The 23,061-nt window shown below is 40.7% G+C and overlaps 1 protein-coding gene across 2 annotated transcripts; it reads left to right on the top strand.

Moving 5' to 3' along the window:
• Positions 1-7,305: 7,305 nt before the first annotated feature.
• Positions 7,306-12,048, top strand: LOC121443376 (cathepsin J-like). Of its 2 annotated transcripts, none has more exons than XM_041645123.1 (7): positions 7,306-7,434; positions 7,732-7,854; positions 7,991-8,134; positions 9,598-9,822; positions 10,267-10,429; positions 11,075-11,192; positions 11,946-12,048. In XM_041645123.1, exons 1-7 carry the CDS (start codon positions 7,306-7,308, stop codon positions 12,046-12,048), a joined length of 1,005 nt encoding a protein of 334 aa, XP_041501057.1. The 2 variants fall into 2 exon arrangements, with proteins under 2 accessions (XP_041501057.1, XP_041501058.1); XM_041645124.1 differs by having other exon boundaries at positions 7,306-7,438; positions 7,739-7,854.
• Positions 12,049-23,061: the final 11,013 nt, after the last annotated feature.

Below are 23,061 nucleotides of genomic sequence, written 5' to 3'. Positions count from 1 at the left end.
GCACCAGTAACTCTGGTAAGAGCTAGGCATCATGAGCAAGCTACAGGCAGGGCACTAGGCAGCTCAGATATGAGCCTAGCCCAGGATATATCTGAAATATGCTAATGAGTTAAATCCAAGCTGGTGCTGATGTGCTAGGAAGGCAGCCCCAGCTGTGAGCCCTGATAGTACAAAGCTACTGCCCAATGAAAGGATTAAAAATAATGGAACTATGGGAATGGGTGTAGGATGATACTGCTGTCCTCCAAAGACATGAAATTCTCTAGCCTAGGTGTTGATGCCCATTTTAGACAGGACTAAAGATTCCATGCAGGGCCCTGACCTCAGTGACCACTGACTTTCAGATTGTAGTTAGGCCTACGGAGACTTCCTGTCATCCACAGCCAATGACTAAGCTCAGAAGGATCTCCTGGACCTCTGTCGGTGCCACCCTCAGGCTGTCACAGAAGGACTTCACAGCACAGGTGGGTCAAGCCTGAAATCGTTAAAAGTATCCTTGTTGAAGATTTTCCTCCCGTAGAACCCAACAGCAGGAGGTGTTTCCTGCTTGGTGAAATATCTGTTTACCATTTATATTGGTATTGTATTACATGTAACATTTGTATGAATGTACTGAATTTGTCAAAAGACAAATACTGTGTGGACATCCTAAATGCCAAATGTCTTACAGTCCATACGCTTCAGCACTCTGCAGAAAAGATGGGTCGTTTTGGTGCCTGAGCATTGTCCTTGGTGCCAAGAAACAGATTCTTTGGCCCTTACAGGTGAAATGTATCCTGGTGGTCAGAAATTCAGATTAGATAAATTCAGGATTTATCTAAGGCAGGAGCTACCCATTAATGAAGCCTTGTCACAATTTTAATAGGTGGAGGATGTTCCTTATGACTTATTCAAGGACACATATTACACGGAGGCATTTCTCTGCTGAGTTACTTTTCTCTGGTTAACTGACAAAGTACATTTCAACAAGGAAGATATAGAAGTGAAAGAGTGTAAGGAAGTTAGAAACAAGACAGAGAAAGAGAGTATAGGTTCTCCTTACGTCTATCAGGAGGCACTTGCGTAGATGTGACTCAGGAGAAATGGATTGTTTTGGCCCAAGGCTTCCTTTCCTGTTGACCAGCTCTTCCCCTCTGATTCTATCTATCTCTTAGGGCTCAGAGAGCATCTGACTCAAGGTTCAGAAACAACTGTTACTGGGACACACAGTGATGGATGTTCATCTGTACATCTTTCCAAGCTAGGGTTCACTGTAACTGCCTGATTCGAGGTCACTCAAGTATATGTATGTATTCTGGCCATTTTGTCCCCACAGGTAACAGATTCTGCCAAAGAGGGTCTTAGTTGTATATGCTAAAGTTTGAAAAAATGGATCTATACATTTGGAAGGTAGCAAAATAAAGAGCAGATGTTTTTAGAGATCAACAAGGCAATTCATACTGTAGCGTGAATTTAGTCATCTATGCTAAGCTAGCTAGAGCTTTGTGGGCTTTGCTGTGGAAAGCTTCTACTGGTGCAGGGGAGGAAGGAGTTCCTGTCATTTCTTCCTGCTCAGTGACATCAGTTGTTCGTTCATGAGTGTCTTTAAAAGGTGAGTGTGCTAATATAATTTAAGTAGCCAACCTGATATTACAGAGTGTTACCAACCTGCTTCTAGCCTCAGAAAAGACAGATACATGTGTCTCCCTTATCACTGATGAATAATATTGAAGGTCAGAAGGACTGGGGTGTCTCAGACACAGAGAGAATAGGATAAGCCGTCTTTCTACCCAGTATTTACAGGATCTACAAGACATATGGAAAAAATATCATTGAATTGAAAAATATATTTAAAAATTACAGGAATCTGTAATGAAGAGCAGGTGTGTTACCAAGGCCTGATAGAGGAATCCTTACTAGATATCCAACATGACAGGTTTAGTTGGTGGGCATTGGCCCAATTCTCAGGGAAGAAGCAGAGGGAGCATGGGATATATGTGGAACAGTTTGTTTAATGACAAGGAATGTTCATTTCACCCATAGGTCAAGAAGACTAGAAAGTCAAGGACACTTGTGTTTAATCCCAGCTCCGTGGGAGAACTTTGGATCCCACCGGAGAGCACATGGTGTGAAAGGGGCAAGTTCACACATTCCTTCCTTCCTTGTTTGCTATTTTGTGTTCTTCCCAATAACCTCTTTGTATTTCTCAGTTAATCCTATTAAAAAAAATCAGTATCAGTGAACTGCAAAGTCCACCCTCAAGGAATTACGCGTTTATATCCTTACATTGAAACTTCCATTATTTTTCCGTTTTGATTTGATTTTCAGATTTTGTGTAATTTGGGTCAGGGTGGGATTCCCCTCTGTATGCTATGGATGTGTTTTATTACCATTGGTTATTTAAAAAGCTGTTGGCCAATGGTTTAGTAGAGTAAAGGCAAGTGAGAAATTCAAACAGAGATATAGAAAGAAAATAGGCGGAGTCAGAGAGACACCATGTGGCTGCCAAAGGAGACAGATGCCAGGCCCTTACCAGTAAGCCACAACCTCGTGCTAATACACAGATTAATAGAAATGGGTTAATTTAAGATGTAAGAGTTAGTTAATAAGAAACCTGAGGTAATAGGCCAAACAGTGTTGTAATTAATATAGTTTCAGTGTGATTATTCGGGTCTGGGTGGCCAGGAAACTTATGAACAGTTTCCAACTTCAAGTTTACAGGAACTAGTTAGAACCAAATGAAGCACTCAAGTCCATCACACAAAGAATCAACCTCCAGGGCCAATGGTTTCCTGTATTTGTGTTCAGAGAACTCATTAGAGTTCTAATGGGAAATTTTGTTTGTCATTGATGAGGGGAAAGTTCCCACTGAGGCAGGAACCATTGTCTCATTAAGGAAGACACTCTATGCTACCATTGTACTTGGTCTCTATCAACAAAATCATCACTCTGGGTTTTGTGTTCCGTCAGCATCATTCTTATAGTTAGTTAGACCTTATAAATGTTATCAGAACACTGCCCATTAGGATGGCACTGTATCTGATGCTTCACAGGAAATAAGGAAGTCATGGACCTCCACAGATAAGGGGTCTTATAAATTCCTTTATATGAATAAGAAACACAGAACTGGTGTCTGTGGGTCTACGCCTACTCAAATCACACTTACTAGAATAAACACAGTAATGCTCTGAAGAGAATGGATAGATGAAAGTGCCAGACCTGTTGTAAATGAATTTTCAGTCATTCTGTAGGAAAACAGACTACAGTTGGACTGGTAGAAAAAAGTATGGCTGCTTCTTTAAGAATCACTCATATGCAAAACCACAGAGAAACCCTGTCTCGAAAAACCAAAAAAAAAAAAAAAAAAAAAAGAATCACTCATATGACCTAACCTGCTCTCTAGACAGCATGGATAAATGACAATTATTATTAAGGAGACTTTAAGTGCACAAATATTCTAGACACTGTGCATATCAGTCTAAATTCAGACAAATTAATATCAGTTAAAGACTCTATAAATGAAATATATATTCATACAGTAAAATATTTTACATATAAAAAGAGGTGTTGATAAATGCCTCAATATTTTTGTTTTCAAATTATTAAATCCAATGAAAAAATCAATACATATAACGAAATATTGCATCATTTTAATTTTATGTAGGTAGCTTATAATGTTATAGCAAGATATTCATGAGATAATAGCTTTCATCTCAGAGTGAATATCCCAATGATTTTTGTCATATTTGAAAGGTTATATATACTTCCACTGATGATATCTGGATGCACAATATTTCCACTAATTTTAAAGATGCCTCATATTTTTCTCCACAATCCTTCTATGTCCATTTTCATAATCTGTATCTTACCTTATTGATTTTTGTGTTCTCAAAATCATGATTAGAGAAAATCACCCTTGGAGTCTTGTTCTGATCAGCGGAGGACAAGATGAAGATATTTGTAATGAAGATAAAGGTGCATATAAACCGTCATAGGGTTGCTCCAGGAGGAGGCAAGCCCCACTGGTGAGAACGTGACATGTGTACCGTCATGGGGCTGCTCCAGCAGGAGGCAAGCCCCATTGGTGAGGATGTGACAGTCAAGGAAATTAAAACATTGATGGAAATTATTCCTGATACGTTGTTTTGGTGGGGGTAAGGGGTGTAATATGAACAACACTGAAATGACCCGTCCTATCCTGAGCAATTTACACATATTCCTCTTGTTGTTTCATAACAACTCTACGGCAGTGGTTCACAGCCTTCAGTGGATGTCAGAATAGTCCTAGAGTCTAGAGCACACATCAGTGACTGTCACAACATGCACAGGACCTAGAGCTCAACCAGACAAAATCCCAGCATGAAGGAAAGAAAATATGCAAAAAGCCCCACTGCTTGTCAAGAAGTTGTTCACAAGTAATGGCTAATTGGAGAGTGCGAATCAGATTTCTCTAATGGCACTGGGTGGGTCACACAGTCTAAGGCAGGCTGCATGCTCAGGAGTAGCTGGCCAACATAAATCAGACTCTATGTTTTTAGTGGCCTTACTTCCCTTTCACTGAGTGATAAAAAGAACATGAAATTGCATTGGTAGATAGAAAGAGGGATCTGGGCGGAGCTGGGCAGTGGGAAAGATTGTGATAAAAAATTATACTGTGTGATACTCACAGAGAATGAATTAAAAAATAAATAATGAAGTCTGAAAAGTGAAACAAGCAGAAGCTAAGCAGAGCACAAAGGACAGTGGGTAAAATGTATGAGCTGATGCCTCTTACTGGTGCTTTTCAATTTCTCTAAAAGAATGTTGTGACTAAAAAATTATTCCTCACTATCTGTTCTACGTTTAGCAATTTCTTAGGTAGTGTACAGTACAGAGTAAACAGGTATCATATATTTCTTCCCTGGTCTGATGAAGCCACCAAATACAAGAATGAATGGATAGATCAAATATGGTGACTTTATATATACCATGAGAGATTATTGAACCTGAGAATTTGAAAACAATGAGACGGTAATTATTTTGGGGCAATATATCTCTTGGTTCCACTTTTAATACTGGCGCCATGGAAACTACACTTCATCAGGACTCTTACAAGGAAAAACATTCAGCCAAAATCAGTGGCTGAATATCTACACTGACAAAAAGAAATGGTGCGTGCTAAGGTAGAGGGAGGGAGAGAAGAGGACTAGTGTTAAGTGTCCAGAGCTGCTGTAAAGACGAAATCCATCTGGATATCTTTTTGTGGTGTTTATTAAACAATGTGTGTGCCCCTAAGGCCACCAGGATGTGTCCTGAAAATGGTAAACATAGGAACTTCCAGTTGTGTGTTACCACAATGAAGAGTGATAGGCAAGATGGCACTGCTAGATTGCCATTCAATTTAACCTCCAGGAGAAAAGCCAAGTTTCATGAGACCCCTTACAGCACGCTCATTCATACTCCCTGTTATGGATCAGCCTTGAACATCACTTTCCTCATTGCGGGTCACTGTCTCCTAAAGATTCTTGTGAGATCCAACTGTGTTGCACACTGACACACAGAGCCAGAGCATCCCAGGGTCTGTGTTCTCACAGCATCCAACCATAGCTATGGACTAAACACAAAACAGCATGCATCAACTAACCTCACACCAGGGATGGCAACTAAAGGCTCCCATTCTCAACTGGGAGAGCACTACACCACACAGCTTTTCCAGAAGCACAATCAGCAAGCAATATGTCAGACATGATGTGATCCAAGGCCTATAGGATGGCTATCTAACTTCCTTTGACAAGACCAAGAATTTCAGATCCCTGCTATCAACTGAGACACCCCAGGCTCAACCTTCCAGCATCAGGCTGAAATCATATCTCAGGAAGAACCTAAATCCCAGTGCCTGGAGGCCTTATCCAATCATCAACACAGCCAATCAGTGTAGGGTATGATTGAGAGGAGGGGCCAACTGTTCACATACTTGGGAATAAAGCCTGAGTGAGGTGTTGCTGGGTCAGATCCTGGGTCCTCAGAAACCTCTGAGGAGTTGAGTCTGCGGGTGAACTGAAGAAGAATTAACCACAGGTGAGGCTCTATCTGTGCCAAGGCAGAATGGGAAATGATTCTGGAGGGGAGCCTTGAGAGACTCCATGGAAAATCAGGCAGAACACAAAGGAGAACATATTCTAAGGCTCAGCATCCTGCTGTGTGTAGGTGGAGGGTAGGGGTGGAAAAGGCATAGAAGAATCCAGGCCTTTTGGCTCCCTGGTCCTGGTTTGTATAGGTTCCCCGTAAGTAGAAGTCTGGGTCTCTCCACAGAGAGTGCCAGAAGTTACCACGCACACCAGTAGCCTGGGTGATAGAGATTGTTTCTTGCCTATAATCTTTGGGTAAATTGGTTCTCACTCGACCTGTACAGATGTGATAGAATGATGCATGGCCCCATCCAGGTCCTATGGGAAGTATTGCTTTAGAGACCCAGAAAGTCCTGAACCAGAAATCTCACTATAGGTTTGTTCCTGTACTTCACTTCACTTATGGATCTGGCTTCCTCCAGTTTTCTCTTGTGATGCCATTCTCACCGAGGAAGTGTGTGGGGAGTTTGGTTGCATGGTTCCAATTTTAGGATAAAAAGAATAGTACCTATGATTCTTCCCACATTTAAGGGAGATTTTTTGAGACAGGGTTTCACTGTGTAGTCCTGGCTGTCCTGGAACTTACTCTGTATACCAGACTGGCCTCGAACCCACAGAGATCCACATGGCTCTTCTTCCTGAGTGCTGGAATTAAAGGTATATGCCACTTTTAATTTAAAAGACCACTGCCTGGCCTTTCCCACATATATATTCAAGACATTTCACAAAATTTTCATTCAAGAAGAAAGGGTACAAGGCAAGCCCAGTACCCAATGAGTATTAGAAAGGGATATAATGCTATGTGGTCCCAGTTCTTGGGTTCACCTTGAAAATTGGATCCAATACCACATAATACAAGTTTTGCTCAGTATAAATCTTATGTCAATGATATACCAAGTACATGATTGTTTTTTGCTTCTGGTCCTCAGTGTGCATAAATATCTTTCTTAAGTAATGAGATATAGTACACCTGAAGTTTTTATTGCTAGAATTCTGGACTCTTCATTTTGCATTGGTTCTAATTACTACAAGTGGTTAATTTATTTCATACATTACCCTAAGCACTTTCAACAACCTTTCAAAAATTATTTGAAAGAATGGATCAAAGAATATTATTGATCACAGATAGATTAATTTCTTAGGAAGGAGTAAGAAGACTTTTAAAAAATGTTGGTGTGCTCACATATTCATTTGTTTTCCCACTCCAGGTCTTAGGGACATGACTCCAACTATATTCCTGACAATCTTATGCTTGGGAGTTGCCTCAGCTGCTCCAGCACTTGATCCCAGTTTGGATGATGAATGGCAAGAATGGAAGATGAAATATGAAAAATCATACAGTAGTCTGGTTGGTAAACTGGAAATTGTCCAGAAGAACCCCAGGATGAATTGACATTGCTGTTGAAAGTGTCTAGGCACATGAGAGGTCATAGACCTCATCCTTCCCTGAAAAATTATATAATCACAATTCTTGTGAGCACAGGGTGGCCAAATTCTCTTTTCCTCCATATGTGCCGATTGTGTGACTGTTGTGTCTGTAGTACCCTCTCATTGACCTCTGTTCACCTACAACAGCAAGTCTACTTGGTCAGATTTTTCCAGAGTTTAGTTGTAAAGAAATGTCATTAATTATGCTCACTTCTAGGAAGAAGAAGCACAGAAGAGAGCAGTATGGGAAGAAAATATGAAGATGATCAAAATGCATAATGGGGAGAATGGCCTGGGGAAGAACGGCTTCACCATGGAAATGAACGCCTTTGGTGACATGGTGAGCGTAACATGCATTGCTGCCCACTGTGTTTTCTTCAGTTCTTTACATGGGGTCTTTTTTGTTTCGTTTTTTCATGTGTTGTTTTGCTTGTTTGTTTTTGCTTTGTTTTTTATTATTGCTATTTTCTTTGAAGACCCATAAAGAATACAGAAAAATGATGACTGATATTCCAGTTCCAGCTGCCATGTATGAGGAAAGTGACCAAGGAGGTCTTAGAGATTTGCCCAAATTTAAGGACTGGAGAAGGAAAGGCTATGTAACTCCTGTACGGAACCAGGTAAGACAGCAGCCCATGCCCATATTCTTTTTCTTTCTTTTTTTCTTTTGTTATGTTTTTATTAAAACATCATTTTTGTTTGTTTTTATTTTTTTATTTTTAATTTTTTTTTATTTTTTAAATAACAAAAAAAGCAAGTTTCCACCTCCTCCCAGCCTCCCATTTCCCTCCCCCTCCTCCCACCCTTCTCCCCCTCCTCCCACCTTTCTCCCCCTCCCCTCACTCCTTTCCCCCTCCCTCTCCAGTCCAAAGAGCAGTCAGGGTTTTCTGCCCTGTGGTAAGTCCTAGGTCCTCCCCACTCTGTCCATATCTAGGAAGGTGAACATCCAAACTGGCTAGGCTCCCACAAAGCCAGCACATTAAGCAGGATCAAAACCCCGTGCCATTGTCCTTTGTGTCTCATCAGCCCTCATTGTTCGCCATGTTCAGAGAGTCCAGCTTTGTCCCATGCTTTTTCAATCACAGTCCAGCTGGCCTTGGTGAGCTCCCAATAGATCCGCTCCACTATCTCAATGGGTGGGTGCACACCTCGTGGTCCCGACTTCTTTGCTCATGTTCTCCCTCCTTCTGCTCCTCATTGGGACCTTGGGAGCTCAGTCCAGTGCTCCAGTGTGGGTCTCTGTCTCTATCTCCATCCATCACCAGATGAAGGTTCTATGAAAGAAAAACATACAGTTATCCTCTTGGCTAAGGGAAATAGACAAAATTGCCGGGGAGAAAATTGGGATCTTGGGGGTGGGGTGGGATGGGGTAAGGGGAGAAGGGGAGAGAAAAGTTAGAAGGGAAGGAGGGGGGCCTTGGGGAAACAGGAGGATTGGGATAAAGGAAGGTTGGACAGGGGAGCACGGAACCGCAATTCTTAGTTAAGGGAACCACTTTAGGGTTGGCAAGAGACCTGACCCTAGAGGGGCTCCCAGGTGCCCAAGCCGAGGTCCCCAGTTAGTTCCTTGGGCAGCTGAGGATAGGGAACTTGAAATGACCCTATCATAGAGCAATAATGACGAGTATCTTGCATATCATCATAGAGCCCATATTCTTAAACCACTTTTAAGACAAAATACTAGATGTCTGTGTGTATATTAAATGTGGAGCGATGTGCAGTTTGTTCTTTCTTTTATGAAAGCTTCATACACTTATACAACAGTTATTTATCCTAGAAATTCACCACACACACTCTTTTTACAACTATTGTTCTCTACTGTGTCTGTTTCTGGAATTTATTTCTTCTTTTGTTGTTGTTGATAACCCATAAAACCAGTAGGTTTTGCTCAAATGTCCACGTGTGTGTGGCCATCGACCAAGACATGTGTTAGCTACAAGCAGTCATGTTCTCTAGGAGAGTACCATCCCTCCATAGGCATCTATCAACTACTAGTACATCATTTTCATAATATATTACCTGCCTACGTCATTGCCGGAGTTGGTCTTTGTTTGTGTATTGACAATTTCACTTCCCTGTTCAGGGCAACTGCGGTTCTTGCTGGGCTTTTGCTGCAGCTGGTGCCATAGAAGGACAGATGTTCTGGAGAACTGGCAACCTGACCCCTCTAAGTGTGCAGAACCTACTGGACTGTTCGAAACCTCAAGGCAATGATGGGTGCAAAGATGGTACTGCATACAAAGCCTTCCAGTATGTTCTCCGCAATAAAGGTCTCGAGGCTGAGGCAACCTATCCATACGAGGGAAGAGTAAGTGGACTTTTGATACCACTATCATTTCAGCCAGCTTCAGACAAGGGACAATTGCAGAAATAATCCATGGTCTTCAGAACTCACGTTGGAAGGTAGACTCAGTGTACACCAGCAGTGGTCTCATGAGAGCATCAGTCCTTGCACGGGTTTCTAATGTGATGGTTTCCATGTAGCTGTTCCTGTGCTATGCACACAGAGAGTATGCAAACTCTTCCACATGTAATGGAGATTTCTTACAGACATAAATACCTATGAGGTGTTATTAAAGATATGGTAGCTGATTTTCAGTTCCAAATCTCCCAGTAGTATTTCATTCCTGGGATGATTTATAACAGTTCAGACATGGGGATGCTCAGTCGCAAAGTGCAGAGTTGTGTTCTGATGCATGTTCCTTAGAAGGTGTGTGAAAATAACTTAGTCTCTTACCCTTTATCTTTTAAGGAAGGACCCTGCAGGTACAATCCTGAGAATTCTAAAGCTTATATCACAGAACCTGTGACCCTCCCACCACAAGAAATATACCTACTGGTGGCTGTAGCAGCTATAGGACCCGTCTCTGCTGCAATTGATGCTTCCCATGATTCTTTCAGGTTCTACAGTGGAGGTAAGCGTAGTTCCCTCTAGATAAGAAAAAAGAAATGTGACGTGGCCATGTCAGGTTCATGAAAGGTTAGATCTACAAAATTGTGTGTGACTTTGGGTTTTTAATCTTTCCTCCCCACACAATAATACTGAGCTCCATCCTCAGCAGATAGGACCCTTTCATGCAAGTTAAGTGCATCATATTTCAAAAAAAAATCATTTAGCTATTTTTAAACTAACCTCAATTTGGTGGGTGTTTTAGGTTTCTGTGGAGACTGTTTTTCTGAAATCAATTATTAATAAGCCTCTTGATTTACGTAATTTCTATTCAGTGAGTTTTAATTTACATGAGCTTCTAGCATAGAAATTAAAGATTATAATTAGCCATCATATAGGCACCTAGGCAATTGTTTATCAAAAATCTGTGCTTATTTTGTTTTTTTTAGTTTTCTGTAAAACTATATATATATATAGTATATATGCATATTTACATATATCTGTATATATGTATGCATGTATGTATTCTCAGTAACAATTCAGTCAACTCATGTCTGTCTGTAGTTTACATCGTTCCTGGGGTCTTTGAAAATGCCTCCCTATTGTTGGTGGCTGTGGTCACTGCCAGGTGTCCTGTGCATCTCACATCAGCTTCTGTGTTTTTTCTCAGGCATTTATTATGAGCCAAACTGCAGCAGTTATGTAACAAATCATGGAGTTCTAGTGGTTGGCTATGGATTTGATGGAAATGAAACAGATGGTAATAACTACTGGCTGATCAAGAACAGGTATAAATTGCCATAAAAATCTATATTTGAAATTCTAGTATTGGAGAGACAATTCAGTGATTAAGAGCACTAGGTGCCCTTCCAAAAGAGTCCCAAAGGGATTATCTCTTGAAGTCAATGTTTAAGTACACAACCTAGAAAACTTTGTCCCACTTAAGTCAAACAAAATCTGTTTTATTTTACTATGTACATATGTGAGGTATGTGTACATGCATGCTTGCATGTCTAAGAGCACCTGTTTATGCACATGTGTAGAGGCCTGATGCCAACATCAGTTCTTTCTCAATCACTATCCAAGTTCTACACTGAGTCAGTGCCCCTCATTGATCAAGGAGTTCACTGTCTAGTCTGGATAGCCCCTCGTTCTAGGATGTCCTGTGTCCATGTCCTGAGAACTTGCTATTGAGACACTGTTCAATGGTTCTGTTCTTTGACCTCCAGTCCTTAACCTCTGAGCTCCCTTATACCATAAACAACCTACTCATAATGTTTTATCATAACATTTCCGTATATCAGTGGTTTCTTGGGTGTCAGTGTTATTTTGTGTCATTGTTTTTTTCTAAAATCAGACACATTTATTAGGCTTGAACTACCCTTCCTCTGCTGTTGTCTTCCCAGTCCTGTATGAGGTGCCTCTTGGTACTCAGGGGTAGACCCTCAACGTTTCCTGATACTTCTGTTAGATTGGCCTCTTGTCAGTTACTATAAGAAATCAATCACGCATTGATAAATGAAACATATGTTTCCTTCCAGCTGGGGAGAAAATTGGGGCATAAATGGCTACATGAAGATTGCCAAAGATCGCAACAACCACTGTTCAATTGCTTCACAAGCCAGCTTCCCCAATATATTCTGAACTCCTGGTGGCTGCAAGGGAGCACTTGGCAGAGACAGCATTCAATGGAGTGCTTTCCACTTCCCAGTGACCAGCCTTCACTGAGTGTGTTCAACAGTTGAGTTCCTGAAGAGGTCCATTGCACTGTGAATTCTGGGACCTGCTCACTCTATCTCAAAAGGGCAACTATTGTACCTGATAGGTCTTTATGACACTTGCAGCAACTTGACTTTCACTTTTAATGGTTATGCAAATGGTGTCTTTAAAAATAATAAATTCAAATATAGTTTCTAGCATCTCTCTGTTTTGTGAAATGATTTCCTTTTTGTGATCAAACATGGAATTTATCTAGATAACAACATTGAGTGTGCTGGTGGCATTCTAGGAGAAAGAGAAAATGGCTCTTTTGTGATGGCCTTTATTCCATTTGGGTTATGGTCTGCTTACAGGGTTTTATACACCAGCAACCATTTTCCAAAAGACTTTGTAAACATTTCTGGATTTGATATTTTTAACCAACATTAATTTACCGTTCGGTTCTCTGTGAAGTGTGATGGTACAATGTACTGCCCGATTGAACTGAATGGAGCTGTGACTCTCCCTTGTCCAGCACCTCAACCCTGTACTAGATTCCCAGTTACTGTGCCAGAGACATTAAGGTCACCACGCCTGCACTTATGGGATTGTGGTTCAGGTGACACTTCCAGAATCTTCAGTTCTTCAACATACAAGAGTAACAAGAGAGGTGTTTCAATACACTCCATCACAGACATTGCCCTATTCTATTACGGGTTACTGAACTTATTACCTGATGCACTGAACTTTACCATAGCCATGCAAGTATGGAAAAATAGGGTATGTATGTCTGTACGTATGTATATTCACATATATTCATATACAACTTTGTATACAGGTCTCAAACAGTGAGTGCTATTCTTACCCTATACCCCAGTGGACAGTGAAACACTGGCCTATGCAGATTTATTCCAGTTTCTCAAAGCCAGTGTCTTCCTTAACCCTTTATCGGAATTAAACTTAATTAAAAGTTGTAGGGGCAAATGTGTTTTCTAAATTGTTTTGCTTTTGAATTTCATTTAAACCTTTTATATAACTGAGGCAAAGTATTTGTCCTTTTGGGAACACATATTGTTCATTTTACATCTACAATATGCAGTGAATTGACACAATCAGTGTAATTGCTGTTGAGGCATACTCAAAGTATACTCAAAGTATTTTATGTGCCTTCAAAACCTTCCTGTAGACATCTGGAAGTTTCTAGTGACTTGTGCTAGTGGCTAGAGTACTCTCCCTTTGCTTGGATTTACCAAACATCATCCACCCTATCCTTGTCTTCCCTTCCCCTTTACTCCCAAAGTTTCAGTGAATCTTTTTCAGGCCCTATTTAACTCTCTTCTTCTAAACATCTGGTCTTTTTATCTTGAGTGAAAATAGTGAAGTTTTATTGTTGCATAAGACTTGCAGAAGATCCAGCCAGCCAAGATCCCAATGTGGATGGGAGAGGCTCCAATAAATTTCCACCCCTATCCAAGTAGCTATTGACCATTGGTGGTTTATGTGGAAATGGGGAATCACATTTGTTCAGAGAAGTGAGCTCTGAGAGGGTATCTACACTCCACATGCAATAAGTGAACCCAGTGGGTAATAGAAACCTTTAAAAATTAAGTATAACAGATGAAGTTTGGAAGAAAATGAACTAAGGAAGATGTGGAAGGATGGGAAAGGAAGAAATGGTTGAGTCAATTTGATCAAAACACATTACATGCATGTATAGAAAGAGAATCTTTAAACAGGAACTTTTAAAATATGAAAAATCAGTGAATCCAAAATTCATTCTTTTAAAAATAAATTTGGTAAATCTTTAGTCAAATTAAATAGAATGAGAGAAGACTCAAATTAATAAAATTGGAAACAAAAAAGGAGACATTACAGCAGATATATAAAACCCAGAACAATCATAAGCACCTATTTTTAAAATCTCTATTTTATTAAATGGAAAAATACAAAAAAATGAATAAATATCAAGATGTAAGCCAAACCTAAATCAAGAAGATATGAATGATTAAACAGAGCTAGCAATGAGGATGAAGCAACAATAAACATCTAATGAAAGTAAGTCTAGTCTATGACCCCACACAAACACCTAAGACCAGATGGACTCGCTGCAGACTTGACAAGCACTTTAGAGAATGCTAATATTATTCATTACTACAACAATGAAAGCTTTTTTTTTTTTCTTTTTTAAAATTGAATATAATTACATCACTTATTCCCTTCCCTTTACTCCTTCAACTCCCATGTCCTTCACCCCTCACTCCCTCTCAAATTCAAACCCTTAGCTTCTTAATTGTCAAAATATTTATGAAACTGGTATTATCCTGGTAACAAATTAGGTCCAGATTCAACAATAATAATCTCAGCAGCAAAAATCAGAAACTCATCTCTGTCTTTTTTTAATTAATTTTAGAAAAACTATCTTTTCTTTTTTTACATGCCAAATCCAGTTTCCACTCCCTCCCCTTCTCTTGCTCCCTCCACCTTCCCCCATCCCAGCCCCCATTCACTCAGAGGGGGTAAAGCTTCTAATGGGGAGTCAACAAAGTCTAGTACATTGCTATAAGGCAGGACCAAGGTCTTCCCCACTATATCTAGGCTGAACAAGGTATCCCACCAGATAGAGAATGGGTTCCAAAAAGCCAGAACAAGCAGTAGAGATAAATTCTGGTTTCACTGTCAGTGGCCCCACAGTCTTCCCCAGCCATACAACTGTCACCTACATTCAGAGGGCCTAGTGTGGTTCTATGCTGGCTCCCTCACTATCAGAACAGAGCTGGTAGGCTTCCATTAGCATGGGTAAGCTGTTTCAGTGGGTATCCCCATCATGTTCTTGTATGGTGGCTTCTCAGAAAATTGAGAATCAACTTACCATGGGTGAAAGATACCCATAGGGCAGCCTGAGTTCTCATGATCTGGCCTGCATGAAGGCATCCACAGGTCTGCCTGATGTCATGTGGCTCAGGGAAAGAAAAGACACTCATGGGGCAACCTGGTCCTCACAGTCTGGCCCAACTGAAGATATCCACAGGCCATGATGATGAGCAAGTATATTGTGGAGAAATGGGAAAGAAAAAGATGTAGGATTGATGTGGGATCCCCCTCTGTACACTGTGAGTATGTTTTATTATCATTGGTTAATAAAGAATCTCCTTTGGGCCTATCACAGGGCACAATATAGTCAGGTGGGAAATCTAATATATAAAGAGAGTAGGTGGAGTTAGGGAGATGCCATGTAGCTGCCCAAGGAGACAGACACCCTGGAACCTTGCCAGTAAACTATGAGCCTCGTAATAATACACTGAATAATAGAAATGGATTAATTTAAGATGTAAGAGCTAGCTAGAAATATGCTTAAACTACTGGCCAAACAATGTTGTAATTAATATAGTTTCTGTGTTATTTTGGGTCTGGATGGCCAGGAAGCAAACAGTCTCTGCCTACAGAATGGCACACCAATGTAGGCTACTACATCGACATAAAACCTGAGAGAGCTTGGAACAGAATTCTAGACACACACACACACACACACACACACACACACACACACAGAGAGAGAGAGAGAGAGAGAGAGAGAGAGAGAGAGAGAGAGAGAGAGAGTTAGTTTAGCACAGCTTCTTGGTAGCCACAATTTTCTTTTTTGGATGGGCTCCATTTGCTGGTGGTGAGCAGGGACGTTGAGGCTCCTTTAAGAGAAGGCTTACTGACTCATCATAAGAAATAGTAGCCTCCTGGTTTATGCTGTCAGGAAGAACTCTGTCTCTTTCATGAGGCTGAGCACTTGAATGGGGTTTGTGAGCAGAGTGCTGTAACTTGCTTAATGGCAACATAGATCCACTGTGTGGTTGACTGTGGTTTCTGTCCTGCCTGATTCCTGCAGTTGTTAATTCCCAAAGAAATCAAACAGAGGTTATAAACTCATTGGCCCATTAGCTCAGGCTTCTTATTAACTTTGTTAATCATTAAAAAGAGAATCATTGGTTTTGGAGGTGAAGATGCTATGGTGGGAAAATCAATACAAAGGAAAATGTTCTACAAGTTTTGGGCTTCTAAGAAAAACATGTAACTTGTGATCATAATGTGATTTTAATTTGTTTTTGGAAAATATGTAACTTGTGGTTGTGAGGTCATCTTTTCTTAAGTAGAAATGCTTGTCTTAGGTGGTACAAAAGGGAAAAGAGGAAAATAAAGAGGAGAAAGAGAAAAAGAAGAAGGAAAAAATAAAATGAAGATTTAAGATTTGCCTCCCTTGGATAAGTCTCTTGTGTGTGATTTTAGTATTCACCAACTCCACCTCTCCACTCCAGTTTGTATGACCTGCTGAAGCTGGATCGTCGGCATTTTATGAGTGGCATTAAGTTGGCAGCATAGCTGAGGGGAGCTAGAATTCTTTTAATGAAGTTTGCTTCTGTAGTTTCTGCTTGAATTCCTAAATTTTTCATCTGCAGAATTCCTTGGTTTGTATTTTCTTGGTTGATTCTATTTTCATTTTCAGTTTTTAAACAGTTTTATTAATTTTTTTCTAGTGTTTTTGTTGTTATTTTTGTTGTTATTGATTCTGTAAGCTACATGACCAAGGAACTCAGACCTAACCTTGGGTGTTGGGACATTACTGCTTTATATGATCATCAGTCTGTTTTTCCACATGTAAAATGCACGGGTCTAAAATGCATGAAAATTCCTTGTTCTTAGTTTTCATCCTCAGAAAATATCACATCTATTAAAACGAAGGGTGTCTTATTTCTGTCTTCTGCATCCTCAGAAAATGTCACATCTATTAAAACGAAGGGTGTCTTATTTCTGTCTTCTGCATCCTCAGAAAATATCACATCTATTAAAACGAAGGGTGTCTTATTTCTGTCTTCTGCATCTCTCATTCAGGCAATTGTCTGAGCAGCCTAAACTATTTCCCCAATCATCTTCACTGTTCTAACCACCTGTGTCTTGTAGGCTGACTTAGAAGGTTCAATTAAATCATTGACACAGCTAAGCATCATTGTTCTTATAAAAATCATCTTCATTATGATCTGAGGGTAAACTGCCCAGTGAGGTGTGGGATTTTCCCACGAAACAATCACATTACACCAGATACAGTGGGATCCTCCCCCACACTAATCACACCATGCCAAACACAGTAAGAACATGGTAGCAGCAAGCAGGAGAAGGCACAGGAAGAGCAGGGGCATTCTGGAGAAAATCCCCCTGGGTTTTGCTCTCCAGTGTGTACCATCATAGCTTTGCTATCTGGTGGGTGGCCATTGCTGACTGCAGCTCCTCCAGTATTGCCATCGCCAATAAAAGTCTATAGGGACCTGATTTATAATTCCCTACCTGAGAGTTAACAATCCATTCCAGTCAGTATGCTCCTAATATCCAATAGACCACAGAGAGTTCAAGAAGATGATTATATTTTTTAAAAATTTTATACATTCATAAAATGAAACATGATTATATCTTTCCCCATTTCCTTCCCAACTTTTCCCATGACTCCCATTATTCTCCTCCCCTATTGCATTTTTATAACTTTTTTAATTTGTCTGTGTCTCTGTGTCTCTTTGTATGTCCTGTATCTGTGTGTGCATAGACATTCCACTGTGTATATGTAGAGTTTAGAAGACAATTTGTGCGAGTTGATTCTTTCCTGTGAGCCCCGGGGAGTGAACTTAGATCATCAGTCAGGGATCGAGTATCTTTATCTTCTGAGCCATCTCACTGGTCCCAACATTTCTGTTGCAAAATAAAATAGAAATAGAACTCCCCAAGCAGGAGTAATACAACAAAAGAAATCTCAGAAGTGAAGTTTATATCAATAATCAGATAACAAAATAGAAAGCTCTCAAGTAACTATTGTTACTTCATTAAAAAATTAGAGAAGCAGGACAAAGGATATGTGTATATTATGAATATGATGTATACAATGTATGTTTTATACATATGGTACATATGTATATGATGTTATGTGTATATGGTGTATAACATCAATAAATGAGTATTTGATTTCTTTGAAAAATAAATAAATATATCTTTATGTAGATAAGCCAATTAAAAAAAGAAGGAAATTGGTTTCCATCACCGACATGATGATTGACAACCTTCTGCAACTCCAGTCCCGGGAGATCGGATGCCCCCTTCTGGCCTCTTTATGAAACAAGCACACATGTGCTATGTACACATACATACAGACAAACATACACATAAAATAAATAAATCTTTAAAAATTGAATCTGAAATAAGACAGAGAAAATTACAACTGAAATCAAGAAATAAAAACATTGTGAAAGTACATATGAAAAATTAAACACGAACAGATTATAAAGCCCAGAAGAAATGGGTTAAATTAGACACATACAATCTACCAATATTGAAATGTGAAAAAAAAAGCCTAGACATCCTGAATGAACCAGCAGCCTGCAGTGAGACTGAAGTACTAATGAAAGCTTTCTGTTAAACAGAAACAGAAGGTTAGAGAAACACAGCATCATCCTGGATCTACAAAACTTGAATTATCAGGTAAACGGATGCAGAAGTAGGTGAGTCTCAGGGGCAGCCTTAGGATGGAAGCAAAAATCCTAAAATCCTGAAATTTATGAGAACTGCTGAGCTCAGACATAAAGAACTGAGCATGCTGGGCCGGGAGAATTACCCTCTCGGGAGAGCAGCATGAAAAAATATATAACAGCATTTTCTCAAAAGCGACTGCAAAATGAAGATAGGCAGGGGCAGGAGATGGCAGACAAAAAGAAAAAAGAAAGAAGAAACCAAAAAAATGGCAAGTAGAAAAACACAACATTAGATGATAATCTAACAAAAACAGAAGTTTATTTAAAAAATGAGATACAGGGGAGAAAAGTCCTTATAAATGTATAGGAGTGAGATGAATCATAACACAGGAATAAAAGTGCAAACCTGAGTTTTCAGAATGGCTTTTTGTGAGTCCTTGGAGACGCGACTGCTAAAGACGCGAGCAGGTGAGCCTGAAGGCATTCAGAGTTTTCTTCCTTGCAGACGAGGGCCCTCTGCTGGCCACAGCTAGGTTTGCCTCGCCTTCCAGAATTTCCCCAATTCACCCTCCCTGGAATAGCTGCTGTGGCCAAGAACTATTTTCCAAGTGCAGGGAGTATTCAACAGCAGGAAGATCTGGACCAGGTTACCTTCCTAAGGACTTCCAAGGACTACCAAGTGATAATCACTCCTCTGGCGGTGTGCTACTGTGGATATCAGAGCAGCCTCAGCACCTCGGGATCCTGTCTACAGCAGTCACTGACGACAGGCAGCTCCAGAGCCCGGGCCACACCCTGGTCAAGCTGAGCGCTGAGAAGGCTTTTCATTTTCTTTTCTCCCTACAAACTTCCCAGCCTGGGAATCCCTAAATCTGCTCTGCTCCCCAAATCCTCCAGCCTGGGTCTGGTCTTCCTATTCTCTCCAATACAGTGGTTCTCAACCTCCCTAACGCAGCGATCCTTTACTACAGTTCCTCGTGGTTTGGTGATGCCCAAACATAATTATTTTCGTTGTTACATCCTAAACGTAATTTTCTACTAGCATGAATCCTAATGTAAATATCTATGTTTTCCGGTGGTCTTAGACAAGCCCTGTGAAAGGGGAGTCCTCCAAGGGGTCACCACCCAAATGTTGAGAACCGTTGCTCTTGAACACAGGGACTGTGGGAGGCCAAATTGAGGCAAGTTACACAGTAAAGCATCCTGGTCCCAGGACCCTAGAAAAGTTCACTTTTAAATAACAAATTCTCTCTGAAAATGCATGCTAGCCTTTGCTCTCTGGTCTGACAATACAAGTTGAGGAAACGAGGTCTCCGACAAATCCGGAATTGAGTTAGAGTCTCATGATGGCCCGGGCTTGCTCTGAAGCGAGAACTGTGCCTCAGGCAGCGAAGCTAAGTCTCCACAGATAGAGGAAGTGGTGAAAATCTGAATGAGGGAATCAGCGGACTGCAGGCATTTGAGCACGAGAGAAGGGCGAATGGCGCTTCTCGTTTTTATGACTAAGACAAGCAATGTGTGAGGTGATGCTTACAGTTAGTTTAAGCAAACACAAGCACAGGGAGGGACTGCACATGGAGTTCTGTCTTAAGATATTATCTTTGGTCACGCGAAAGACCTAGGAGCATCTCCCCCATCCACCCACCAGGCCTTTGCCTTTCCCAGAGAGGCAATGAGGATGCACCAGGGAGTGCCCTTGCTTTGAAGTGCGTCCGCTCTCCCCCTGGCATCCTCTCTCCATCGTTTATATAATTCTTCTTAGAAGGCCGCCTTGTGGGAGGAACATTCCGCACCCTGCCCCATTCCCGGCTTACAGTTAGTTCACAACTTTCTTACACAGCTTTCCACAGAACTGAGTGGTTGTATCTGGCTTGCTTTTGGAAGTAGCCCACATTCCCTTTCTCCCTAAGAACTGTGCAATTGACCCTGTGTTCCACTCATTTTTATTCATGCAAATGTTTTTTTTCTCTTTTCTTGTGCCCTTTCTCTCTGGATTTCTGAAGCTTGTTCTGTTTCTAGTTGAGACAGAGTCTATTATTGCTTATTATTGTTATCATCGTCATCATTATTATTACTAATTTTCTATCTTTCTGCTCCTTTCACACAGACAGCCTTGACTACGCCATTTTACTCCAAAGCCTTTGTCCTTAAATTCTTCACACAAATAAGTATTTAGGTCATGACAAATTTGCCAACATTAAAGCCCTCTGACTGTGAAATAATGAAAATAATACAAAATGACATACACATGAGCACCACGTGTTTCTGGAAAGCTCACACGTATTGAATTTCATTCCCTCCGCCCTTTGTCCTGAACACACCACACGCTGTTTGGAGTGTGCGTGCAGCTGCACCACACAACGCGCAGGAATGCTGCTTGCTGGAACACCTGCGCCCGTGGACGTCAGGCTTGTGACCGCGTGTGCAAACTTCTCTCTGCCTGTGGGATCATAAAGGCCTAATTAAGGAAAACCAAACAATGTCAGTCTTGGGCTATCATCATTCCTCAACAAACAAGTGTCCCACTAGTGGGCTTCACACTGTGTTGAAGTAGATGATTTCCTTTTAAATCTTTTGTTTGAGTGGTGTACTTTAGTTTCATTAAAAAAAAAAAAAAAGGAAAATAAGGGGGCTGGAGAGATGGCTCAGCGGTTAAGAGCATTACATGCTCTTCCAAAGGACCCAAGTGCGATTCCCAGCAACCACATCTGTAATGAGGTCTGGTGTCCTCTTCTAGCAGGCATATATGCAAACAGAATATTGTATCCATAGTAAATAAATAAATATTTTTAAAAAAAGGAAAATAAGACAACGAAACAAAACAAAAACCTTCACCATTGCATTCTGGCCTCACAGCAGGGAAAGAATTTTTCAGCAATTTCAGAAAAGGCCTGAACACACTTCTGCCATATATTTTTGTAAAAAAGCATTTTCTTATTGATTATAAACATAAAGGCATTGAAAAGCTTTTAAAATGCTGAAGAGGCTCTACATCCTGTAGTACCAAATATTCATCTAATTATTTTCAGAGTTAATTTTATGATATTTATTTTATTGTGTGTGGGTGAGTGTGTGTGCACATGTGTGTATGAGTGTGTGCGTGTGTGTGAGCATGTGTGAGTGTGTGTGTGAGTGTGTGCACATGTGTGTGTATGAGTGTTTGTGTATGAGTGTGTGCATGTGTGCGTGTGTGTGTGTGTGTGTGTGTGTGTGTGTGTGTGTGTGTGTGTTTGAAGGTCAAATCAATCAGCAGGAGTTGGTTTTCTCTTTCCACCACATAGTTCCTGAAATCAAACTCAGATCATCAGGATTGGCTACAGCCATCCTGCCCCACTGAATCATCAGGTCATAGGCCATGAATTTAATTCTAATATGAAAATAAATGAGCATGTGCATCTCATTAGTATGTAAGTTTACTTAAATCTCTTAAAATTGTAAATTTATGTGTATATCAAAGAGCTGCTTTAAATTAATTTCTGTTTTTTAGAAGCGAAAACAACACACACTTCTTGTCCCAAAGATCATCTACCACAGCAGGCCCAGAGCCTCAGCTCCAGGTCTTCCAAGGATGCCCAAGTGTCTATGAGGTCAAGCTTCATTTTATTTCCTCTAGAAAAGGACTCACATCTCAGCTCATTCCTTCCAACTGGAAGACAAAGTCCTATTTTCTTGACCATTGGCCAGGGATTTCTGTTAGATTCACGTGAACCTCCTCATTCCTTAAGAAAGTTTCAGTAAAGAATTACGTCATATGTTCAGATCTCCTTTGCGGTTAGTTTATTATTTGATAATTTCATACAGGTGTATGGTGCTTTGCGTCACGCTCACCTGCCCACCCTTCCTTTTCAACTCTCCTCAGTTTTATACATGTACATAGTGCTTTCTGTCACGCTCACCCTGACACGTCCATCGAGACCCGCCCCTCCCATCGAGGCTCCCTCCCACTGCCGTGAAGGTAGCAACTGCTACCTGGAAAACAGGAACTGAGGTGTCCTCGTCCAAAGCTGAAGAGACAGTTGTTGCCTTCTTCACCGGCTGTCTGCACAGCAACTGTTGGCACTGAGTCAGCAGTGAAGACATTCCTAGGATACTTTCTGTATATTCAGTCACCAAGTGTGTGTCGTGTCCTCTGGAACAGTCTGGCCTTCTAGTTCCAGTGGCCAACCAGGGGCAAGAACCACAACTTTTATAGCATTGGCAATTCTTTACCAACAGCTCCTAGGGAGGAGCCCCACCTCTGTCTAGGAAGAGCGGCATCCACTCAGGCCTAGAACCTCCCTCCAAAGTTCTTTTTAAAATTGTCTTGAAATTTGTTTATAACATGGTGGGTTCCCACGTCACTTCTTTGAGTATCTAGTTTTCTTTGTTCCCAGCACCACATCACCTCCTATATCTGTCAGCCCCTCAGTTTGGCCATCTGTCAACCTGAAATTGCTCCTCTGCTTCCACATCACCTCCTATA

This window comes from Microtus oregoni, unplaced genomic scaffold (genome assembly GCF_018167655.1).
Source record: "Microtus oregoni isolate MIOR12 unplaced genomic scaffold, Mior012 000105F_ref0000443, whole genome shotgun sequence".
Lineage (NCBI taxonomy): Eukaryota > Metazoa > Chordata > Mammalia > Rodentia > Cricetidae > Microtus > Microtus oregoni.
Note: the sequence above shows the minus strand (reverse complement) of the source record. Positions and strands in the feature narration are given on the sequence as shown.

What these genes read in the sequence shown, in the direction of transcription:
- LOC121443376 (XM_041645123.1), top strand. Translation starts at nt 7,306, where the DNA reads ATGACTCCAACTATATTCCTGACAATCTTATGCTTGGGAGTTGCCTCA. An exon ending in AAAAATCATACAGTAGTCTG is followed by an intron (nt 7,435 to 7,731) that starts GTTGGTAAACTG and finishes GCTCACTTCTAG; the next exon opens with GAAGAAGAAGCACAGAAGAG. An exon ending in CCTATCCATACGAGGGAAGA is followed by an intron (nt 9,823 to 10,266) that starts GTAAGTGGACTT and finishes TTATCTTTTAAG; the next exon opens with GAAGGACCCTGCAGGTACAA.